This window comes from Seriola dumerili, unplaced genomic scaffold (assembly GCF_002260705.1).
Source record: "Seriola dumerili isolate Sdu_G_001 unplaced genomic scaffold, Sdu_1.0 BDQW01000149.1, whole genome shotgun sequence".
NCBI classification, from domain to species: domain Eukaryota; kingdom Metazoa; phylum Chordata; class Actinopteri; order Carangiformes; family Carangidae; genus Seriola; species Seriola dumerili.
In genome coordinates, this window is record NW_019174404.1 from 7,880,590 (window position 1) to 7,890,559 (window position 9,970).

A 9,970-nucleotide genomic window follows, 5' to 3' on the forward strand; every position below is an offset into this window, starting at 1 on the left:
TATTTAGAGGCCTTTATAAGATACACTCAAAGTGCAGCAGGTTATCACAGCAGATTTTAAAGTGAGACATCTGCAGTGCTTCCCAGTGGTTTAATGCGGCTGTAGAAGATACAGATGGGTGTGTGTTGACCCAAGTTGTACTGCCTAGTCCACTACTGCCACCTAGTGGACATTACAAGCAATTACCTTAATTTCCACATACACAGTATCTTTACCAACAAGGCCTTTGGTGTTGCTACCATTAATAAGCAAAACCCTGTTTATTTAAATTGTCATTCCAATAACTTAAAGTCATATTTAGAGTAACAACAACATTTATATGATATAATAAAAATTATTCAGTTGAGGGGTTCATATTACAGCAGCTGCTCTTTGCATTCATGGTGCTGTGATAAGAGATGTAGAATCTTTTAATGAATCTGTGTAACCTGGTTTATTAGAGAAAACATGCTACTTCAAACCATGTAAATATTGTAATCAGAATATAGAATGATGACTCAAAACATTCTCATTTATCCTGCGTGCAGAAGAATAACACCCCCAGACATTACCAAAAGTACTCATTTCTCCAGTGGGTAAGTCAAGACATTGGATATCAGTGTAGTGGTTCTAACCAGACTGTTGAAGCAGTGGTCCAAGAAGACCAGCAGCACGGTTTGTTCCTTCAGAGTGAGGCCAGCCTCCTCGCCTGTCAACACAGCTTCCATCACGCATTTGAAGAAGAAAGGGAAGTGGCTGGGCTCCTTCTTGAACACCTGATATACACCATACAACAGAAAGGATTGTTGTAAATTGTTGTAGAAAGCCATCAGTTTGAATGGCAGCTGTGTAACTAGTGAATATAGTGTTCAAGTAACAAATATGGTCTCCGCAGAGCTTGGGTCACCATGCAATGACAATTAGTCTAAACTTAGATAAGTACTGGATTCTTTTTACCTCCCAAGCTGGGACATTCTCTCTGAACTTCTCGTTGACGATACAACAGATGGACATGAGGTAGGCGTTGCTGGACACCTCAGGAGTGTAGTTTACCCATAGATAGTTTTCGAGGTACTGGCTGAAAGATGAGAAAAATAATTTGAGAATCTTTTCATTTGATGGCTACTTAAATAGTGGGTATAAGAGGAAGTGAAATATCTCACCTGAACTCAAGCAGCATAATTTTTCTGATGGCAAATCTGAAAATATACAGAAAAGACAACACAGAGTAAAATATGAAATGTATATTGGAGAAAGAAGGCAGTTCAAGTTCAAGATGCTATATATTCACTTACTTGGACTTTAGAATCTCTTTTTCATAGACATCTTCCATCACCTAAACAAACAGCAAAGAATGTTACTATTTTTAGGGTTTAGGGAAACACAGAAGACCCCCACCACAATCCTAAAAACATAACATGTGTTTGTCTGTTCAGATTGAGTTCACTGACTGGTAAAAGCAGAACTTTACACATCTTTACCAGTTCACTGTATGAAACCAAATTATTAAAAGACATTTTGGTTAGAACCAAGACACATGTACCTAACACTATTATTAACACAGTATAACACTGCCCCACACTTGTAAAAGTAGTTCAACCACAAAAATCAAACATATTTACACATCTTAGATACATCAATGCATATAGCTCACCTTAGGGTCAAATGGTAGTTTATTCTTTGCATGAGGAGCCCAATATTTATTAGCCAACTGGAAACAAGGAATAAGAAAAATATTAAATCTTTGTAAGCATGGCAGCGCCAACATACAAAAGTTAATTGAGCAATACAGTAGTTGTTACAAATAATGCATTACAATGTGGTGTAATCCTAAAATCTTAACATGATACATACTTCTTGGTTTAATACAAATCATATAACTATCTAAAGAAAGACAAAAAAATCTAATTTAGAGTCTTTTCTAGACTGAACATTATGTGATCCACAGCGCAAATCCTCAAGTCCTCTATCACAGGTACAGTCCTCCCATTTGACCTCAGCTTCCCACCCCACACATACAGTAAGGACTTTTTAACCTAAAAGGACATGGAGTATCTTCTACCCAAGTACAATTAGGGTTCACTTCAGCATAAAAACAGCATGGAAAACATCTTTCAAAGCACAAAGCTCGACCACATATGTAGTTTACCGCACATGGACAATGTAAATTACCTGTGTGACATATTCAGCATTAATCTGAGACACAGATGGAGCTGCAGCCTTTTTAGCGGGCGTTTCTTTCTCCATGGTTGCCTCCGCAAGCAGCTACACTGGCGACTGTGAGAAAAAGAGTAGCAAAAAAATCAATTCATTGTTTGAACGATGCTATAGCCAACCACCGAAACAAACAAGCTATGAATATGGCTATTTGTACAGAATTTTTGGCTTTAAAAATGTGGGGCAACGAAGCTATACGAAAGTATAGTGCTGAGAAAGTTAGCTAGCTAGGTTTCAAAGTTCCATAGGTTAAGTTATGTAGTAAAGAAAAGTGAAATATGCAGGGTTTTAATTAGTATGATAATTGCGAATCGCTGCTTTTTGCACCTACAACATAATATTAAAATAGTGATGTACAATACTAAAATTAGTAGACGGTAGCTTTTTCACACTATCAGGTGATGAGCTAAGCTAATTAGCTAGTGATACAAATATACAATTTACTCAAATAGTTCTTGGTAATATCGGTACACACAGCCCCGTGGCGTACACAAATATATGAATATATAAGCTCACTAACCTTTATTTGTTTTTCAGCATAAGTGAAGCGCCGTGAGAAGGTTCGTTACGCATGTACACAACCAAAACGCGCTGTATGCGACCAACTTCCTAAATGGGTACGTCTCTAAAATCGTCCCCGGGTACAGGGTACATCTATGCCGTTCCGTTCCCGTTTAATATTTTTCAAAACAATGACAACTCTTCACTATGGGGAAAACGCATACTGAATAATAATAATAAAAAAGGTACAAGAAAAAAAATCGAAAATATAGAACAGTAGTCTAATTTGTTATGTAAATAGTGGAGAATATAACTAAATATTAAGTTTTCTTTTATTAAGAGTTAAGTCAAGCACCTCAGACTATTATTTTCAAGTATTTATTTTTGAGGATTGTTTTACTGTACAACCAGAATGAACAAGATTCACTGCAAAATATCAAATAAAACAAGCTTTAAAATATACCTATTACACACTTGACATACATACATACAAACAAATATATTGACAAATTGTGATCATAATAAATACCATTTTACACAAAAAAAACAAACATCTCATATGATTATCAATGAATCAGTCTATGTGTTCTGACATGTGCTGACTGTGTGAAAGTTTTGCCACAAATGTCACACTTAAATGGCCTCTGACCTGTGTGGATAAGATAATGCCTCTTAAGTTTAGAGGGAGTGACAAAATTTTTTAAACAAATGTCACAATTCTTCTGGGCTGACTCTGTCATCTTAGGCTGAACATTAGTTGAACAAAGATGTTCCTTAAGATCGTCTCTGCTCTTAAAATTTTCAGTGCACTTGTCACATTCAAACACAGTTAGTGGTTCACACCAGTACTCATCTGGAAAATCTGCATGGGTTTGATTCTCATCCACAGAACTCACAAGTTCATCACTGACGAGCTTGTTGCTATCTGAAATAGCTGTAACCCCTTTATGTTGACATGGTATTTCTACATTAGGTGCATTCACTTCATACTGATGTGACAAAAGTGGAGCTGCCATGTTTTGATTTTGGACAAGCTTATTTATTTCAAAAGCAAGCTCAGAGGGAAATGAATAACTATAATGGTCTGTAGCCTGATCATAACTTTCTGTAGCTTGACTGTAATTTTCTCTCTGTTTTTTCTGTAATTCGTTACTCTCCTCTTGTAAACCTACTTCTGGTACTGCCAGCCACTCAGTGTCTATTGCCTCTGTGCAATAAGATAAATCTCCATCAGGAAAAGAGTTATGAGCAACACTGGTATACTCTGGCTCTGTCTGCTCTCTTATTGCATCCACATTGAAATCTGTACATTCAGTCAGGTTTTCAATGCATTCATCTTGGGGATGGTTGGTATTTATCATTTCTCTGTGGTCATAATCTGAGATCTTGTTAACTTGCCTGCATCTCTGCTCATGAACTTTTAGATGACCATGCTGTGTGAAGGTTTTGCTGCACAAAGTACATTTATATGGCCTTATTCCAAAGTGAGTGACCAAGTGCCTTGAGAGCTTATATGGAGAAGCAAAGTTCTTACAGCATATTCGGCATATGTGAAGTTTCTTTGTCTTACAAGTATGACATTTGGTGTTTGTCTTAAAGGCACTGTTCACTTTTGTGACAGGTATTTCATACCTGGAACAGAGCAGCGCACCTTCTCCTTTACTTACAGCACTATCAAAAACTGAATGTGTAGTGTCTGTGTTCGCAGACTTTTTCTGTGATGGGATACGAACAGTGATCCTTGGGTAAAGCTGGTGTTGACTATTCATTTTCAGTTTTCTGTTGTTCACCTGTTGATTGACTGATTTGGATGGTTTCCTCTTACAGTGTATCCTTTCATGGGTTTTCAGATGTGAGGCTTGCCTAAAAGCTTTTCCACACGTAGGACACTGAAATGGTTTCAAGCCTGTGTGTACCATCTCATGCCTTTGTAATTTAGAGACACTAGCAAAACACTTTAAACACTGAAAGCACTTGTGTTGTACATTGCCTGGATTTTGCATTGATTTAGCAGTCTGTGTCCTTTTCACATTCACTTTAGAAACCTCATTTGTCTTTGAGGTATGTGGCAACAATTTGTTCTCTGATTCTCTCTTGTCGTTATTCTGAACAGTCACTATAGAAGGGGTCTCAACCAGGTGTTTAACAGAGATGATATCTCTGCCAGTCTGTGTCTCATCATCCTTTTTATGTACCAACATCTCCTGGATTGGGACATCTGCCGCAGTCCTCGTGTTAAGCCCACTTATGCGTGAAGGTGGCCGATTGATATACAGTGATCGCTGTTTCTGATATCTGGACCACAGGTGAGTGCGACAATGGACCCTCAAGTGAGTTTTCTGCCGAAATCTCTTCCCACATATCTCACATCCAAAGGGCCTTTGTCCAGTATGAGTCATCATGTGCCTCTGAAGTTTTGATGCAGATGGAAAACATTTTGAACATGTATGGCACTGATGTAAAGTGTTAATTCTCTGCTGCTTACTGGTAGCATGGTAGGTTTCCCTCTGCTGTTCTGCTGATGCAATTAATGCAGCCTCCTGAGGTGAAGAGTCATTGCAATTTTCGCTCCATGTTTCTGGTTTAACAACGATGTCCAAGTCAATGGGGTGTGCAAGACTAGGTTTAGCTAAACATTTTATTGCTTCCGAATCTGACATTTTCACATTTCTACTGTTTTGCACAGAAGTAGGATTTCCCAATTCTTTTTGGTTCATATGAATTTTATGATGACGTATTAAATTAACTTCCAACCGAAAGGATCTTTTGCAGATCATACACTGGAATGGTTTCATATCTTTTTGTGTCAAGTATTGCGGCTCTTCACCTGTAATATAACAAGTACCTTGACACTGACTGCTTGTATTTAGTGGTTGTTCTGGTTTTACGATTGTATCCAACTTGATTCCAGCCTTGTTCAGGTCCTGCACAGTATTTACACTTATTTTACATTGTAGCTTCAGTTCCACTGATGAATTCACAGGAATGTGATGACTGCTGGGTTGTTGAAGTGATGACCTAAGCTGTAGAACTGAGGTTTGACTGTCATTACAAAGCCTCTGTCTTTTCCTTGCACTGACTGCAGAAAGTGAACATTTATTTGCTGTGTTTAAGTGGGATTTCAAGTGTGCCTTTTGTCTAAAGGCTTTCCAGCAGATTGTACATGAGTATGGTTTCTGGCCTGTATGAATAAGAAAATGTCTTTGTAATTTGGATGGTGAACAAAAGGTTTTAAGACATTTAGGACACTGGTGTTTCAGAGTCATTTTGCTTGTACTGGAGTTCAATTCTTGTGACTGCATGCACACCTTCAAACAGGCCTTCTTAGAAAAAGTCGGGCCTCGCTGAAATGGTTTTGGTTTGTTATGAGTTGGTAAATGAATCCAAAGCTGAAGAGATGAACTAAATGACTTCAAGCAGACTTTGCAGGTGTGTCCATTGTAGGTTTTGCATACAGATGTGTCCACATTTGCAGAAAAAACCTGAACCTGATACTGATGTGTTGGATCCATATCAGATGAGATACTGCTCTGGGTCACTGAGCTATTATTTACATGTGGCTTCTTTTGGGGGGGATTTCCAGTCTCCGACAAAGGAAGAAAAACGTTGTGAGTTACAGATCCGCTTTTCCATTCTGGCTGAGAGGCCACTGATAACATCATAGTGTAATTACTGCTGCCATGTGTGCTCATTCCCACAGCTGGTTTATCACGTTTTAGCTGTTGGTTATTTGTTAAAATGCCATCCCGTAGACTGCCTGTTGGAAGCCGTGAATGATGGACTTTAACCAAGTGTATTTTTAAATGCCCTGACTGCGTGAAGGCTTTTCCACAGATTTCACAGAAGAAGGGCTTCTGGCCAGTATGGATGACATGATGTCTCTGAAGTTTATACGGTGAAGGGAAAGATTTTGGACAAACAGGGCACTGATGCATTTTCAAGTCACCTCGTTAGTGATTTCTTCTCCCAATGGGTGGTCTTCTTACTAGGCCTAGGGCAAAGCATAAGGCATAAAAATTCAAAGCAAGGAAGGATTAACTCTCAGTAGTGCAACTGACAATTTACAATATAAAACATTACTGCAATAATACGACTAACCTCACTTTAAATAAATAATGTATGTTTTGTGTAACCAAAATTGCATATCAAAAATGTCAACAATATATTACTGTAATGAAACTGTACAATAATTCTCATACGTATAACTGACATTATAGGCTAATAACACAAAGGCGTTGACAACAAAACAAAAAATTTGCAGCAAACGTCGAAACTAGCTAACAACCCTTGCTTTGCTCATGTATAGGTCAAGAACACTTACTATATACGTTTAGAGGCCTTTAACAACGAATGTATCCATTATCAGTTGACAATGTGTGTTTCGTATTTAGCTGTTTTGCTAACGATGTCACAATCGCTGACGTCAAGACGGCAGCAAACAATGTGCGTCCCTCAAAATGTACGGCGGGAAACAAAGATCTTTAGTTCCTATCCATGACAGATCCTGCGAATGTGAGGAGACATCAAAGATCCTATATACACATCATGCTGTTGATGTTGTTTTAGTGGTGTCTATTTTTCAGATTGAAGAGATCGACGAATTATGCCATTGTAACACTAAATCTACCCAAAGCATAATATTATAAAGACACTTGCAACCAAAACACGTTGAACAGAAAACAGCTATTTCCAGAATCAAAAAAGTATCAAAAATAAACTCAGGAAATACTCAGGAACTAGCCTACATGGTTTATAGCCTATATCAAACCTTGCTCTCCAGAAATTGTCAACTTTATTGTATGACCTACTCATACCTCTGTGAAAATTTGCCTGTGGCCAGAACACTTTAAACACCTGGTATTACCTACTGTAATAATAATATAATAATAATAATACCTTTTATTTGGCAGCGCCTTTCACAGCACTCAAGGACACTTTACAGAAGATTAAAAACACAATAAAAATAATAAAAACAACAGACAGTTAAAAAGAAAACAATGTAATTATGCCGAATATGCCGATTGAAACAGATGAAATACCGAATGCATGACTTTGGACTCCAAATGTTCAAAATGCCTATAATGAGGTACTTCTTTGCAACTTGACCAACTACAGCCTTAAACATCAAATTAGTTGGGCCTTTCACACAGTCACAGTCATAAAGTAGTATTCATTACATAGCAAATTAAATCACATTAGATTTTAGTGTTTAGGTTGATATTGCAATCACATTCCATTTTCTAAACTGGGGAAAGATGTATATAGTCCTTTATCACATTCATGTCACAAAATATACTGTACATCATCAGAGCATTGTATGGTCTACATAAAATATGGTGTGGTATAATGTAAAATGTAAATACGTGCAACATATACAGTTTACATGTTCAGAGGTCCAAAACTGGTATGCCTTCTGAAAGTAATATCCACATGGGCTGGGATATTGGGCGTGCTGGAGAAAGGTAGTGATGTTATACCAGTGTTGTAACAGACTGAGGCTGATTTGCAATCCCCTTCGCCTGTAAACTGAGGGTTTCTCTAGTTTGACATGTATGGCCTTGTTCACTATTCATTTAAATCATCTGTTCCTACTGATATGTTTTGGTTCTCGAACCTCTGTTTCTTATTCTGTAAATTGATACAGAGCACTTTTGAGTCCAAAGTCAATGGGTTTGCTCTTCTATTTTGAGAGATGTTTGTGTTGTTTGGCTTTCCCAAGGTACATATTCTATACCTATGATACACTGCCTCTGTGTTTTGGCAAGTTTGACAAATAAAGGAATATCATGTTTTTCACAAATTCTGTGTTACTCGTCAGGGGTTACAATATGGCAATATGATTCTATTTTGTGTTGAGTCTAGAAGTAGGTTTTTGGTCTGGTGTTTGGTTTGTGACCATAGTTTAGTCTAACGAAACCCAGGCAGTGTTCTTTTTCTATGGGTTTAGCCTCAGTGTTTCAAGTTATTTTTAGGATATTTGATATTCTTGTAGCTAGTGGATGACAAGACTAAAAAAAGAAATGGTGTGGGAGGGTTTTTCTATGTACCTTTGGCTCTTTCAAAGATACTGCAGAGTCCAGGAGAGCCAAAAGGTATTTCATACTGTGATCAATTTCTAGTCAAGTAGAAGTGAAATTGATAAGTCAACTGACAAAAAATGAATCACTTTCAATGCTGCTGATTAAGTTGTTAAACATTTGCTGATTTCAGCTTCTTGAAAGTGAGGATTTGTTGCTTTTTTTGTTCCATGTAGCTATAAATTGAATATATTTGGGTTTTGGACTGTTGGTCCCACAAAAGCAGCAACACTAGCAGCCCCACTGTCAAACAAATGGAACATATTTAAAAGCAGCATTCCATGTAGGTGTTATACTGCAGGGCCCTGGTACACTGACACACCTGCTTGGTTATTGTTAATGATATTATTTACATCTTTATTTACATTGTGCTTTTCTTCCTACACATATAACACAGAAAATGGAGAAAGGTGTGTAGTGAAATCAAATCTTGTTTACAAAGCATTTTCTCCAAATTTCACTTAAGGAACTTGACTTCCTTCGTCACAACAGATAAATTAAGCCATCTCTTAAATTCTAGTTCTAATGGTGCTTGGATTAATTCATAAATGATTGCACTCACGATATGACTAAAAATACTGTACAAGTTGAACTGAAAGCTCTGATGCGTTCAAGTGGCACTGTTTATGTTGGCCACAAGAGGGCAGCAGACACCACTGAATAGCATGTGATGGCTTGCCAGTTCAGCAGATAAAGCAAGTTTCATGAAGTCAGTGCTATGACCACAAAGACATGCTTTCACAATACGCCAGGAGAATAAAACAAAACATTATGAAGCAAGTGATTCAAACCTAAAAACAAACAAAACCACAGTCACTGGGGCAAACAGAACACAGTGTCAGAAGGCGTCTTGTGCAGCGAGGTTGCTCCTGAGCTAAGCTCCCCTACTGTAGCCCACTGCTATGGGGAAAGAGAGTCACACACATCAGCCTGGTTAGCCCTGAGGAAGAAACACGGAGTTAAAGTCCATGTGCGAGGCCACAATGACAAGGGCCGCAGGCTGGTACACTGCACACAAAGGACAATGTTAGCCACAACAGCTAGTTTGTTTGGAGAGTGGTTGCAGGTCAGCTTTGTAAAAAATGTACATTTGACAAAACACATGAGAAAACCAAATGTCACCCTGTCTTTTCTCATTTTGTGAAGAAAAACAGAGTAAAGGACACAAAGAAATGTGTCTGCCATAGGCCATCACA

The 9,970-nt window shown here is 37.9% G+C and overlaps 2 protein-coding genes across 3 annotated transcripts in view; both read right to left on the minus strand.

The window, feature by feature from the left end:
- Nucleotides 1-2,803, minus strand: part of aqr (aquarius intron-binding spliceosomal factor) — a 46,596-nt gene extending 43,793 nt beyond the window's left edge. For both annotated transcript variants that reach the window (XM_022751132.1, XM_022751131.1), the window contains exons 1-7: nucleotides 2,717-2,803; nucleotides 2,152-2,256; nucleotides 1,634-1,690; nucleotides 1,275-1,315; nucleotides 1,143-1,178; nucleotides 937-1,057; nucleotides 615-755 (exon numbers count right to left, since the gene is read on the minus strand). In XM_022751132.1, coding sequence (XP_022606853.1) covers nucleotides 615-755; nucleotides 937-1,057; nucleotides 1,143-1,178; nucleotides 1,275-1,315; nucleotides 1,634-1,690; nucleotides 2,152-2,226 — 471 coding nt within the window. In that variant the 5' untranslated portion in view covers nucleotides 2,227-2,256; nucleotides 2,717-2,803. The remainder of the gene's footprint in view (nucleotides 1-614; nucleotides 756-936; nucleotides 1,058-1,142; nucleotides 1,179-1,274; nucleotides 1,316-1,633; nucleotides 1,691-2,151; nucleotides 2,257-2,716) is intronic.
- Nucleotides 2,804-3,129: 326 nt separating this feature from the next.
- znf770 (zinc finger protein 770) lies at nucleotides 3,130-7,101 on the minus strand. Its single transcript, XM_022750767.1, has 2 exons — nucleotides 7,019-7,101; nucleotides 3,130-6,688 (listed from the first exon to the last, which is right to left on the minus strand). Exon 2 carries the CDS (start codon nucleotides 6,630-6,632, stop codon nucleotides 3,264-3,266), a length of 3,369 nt encoding a protein of 1,122 aa, XP_022606488.1. The 5' UTR covers nucleotides 6,633-6,688; nucleotides 7,019-7,101; the 3' UTR covers nucleotides 3,130-3,263.
- Between the last annotated feature and the right edge of the window lie 2,869 nt (nucleotides 7,102-9,970).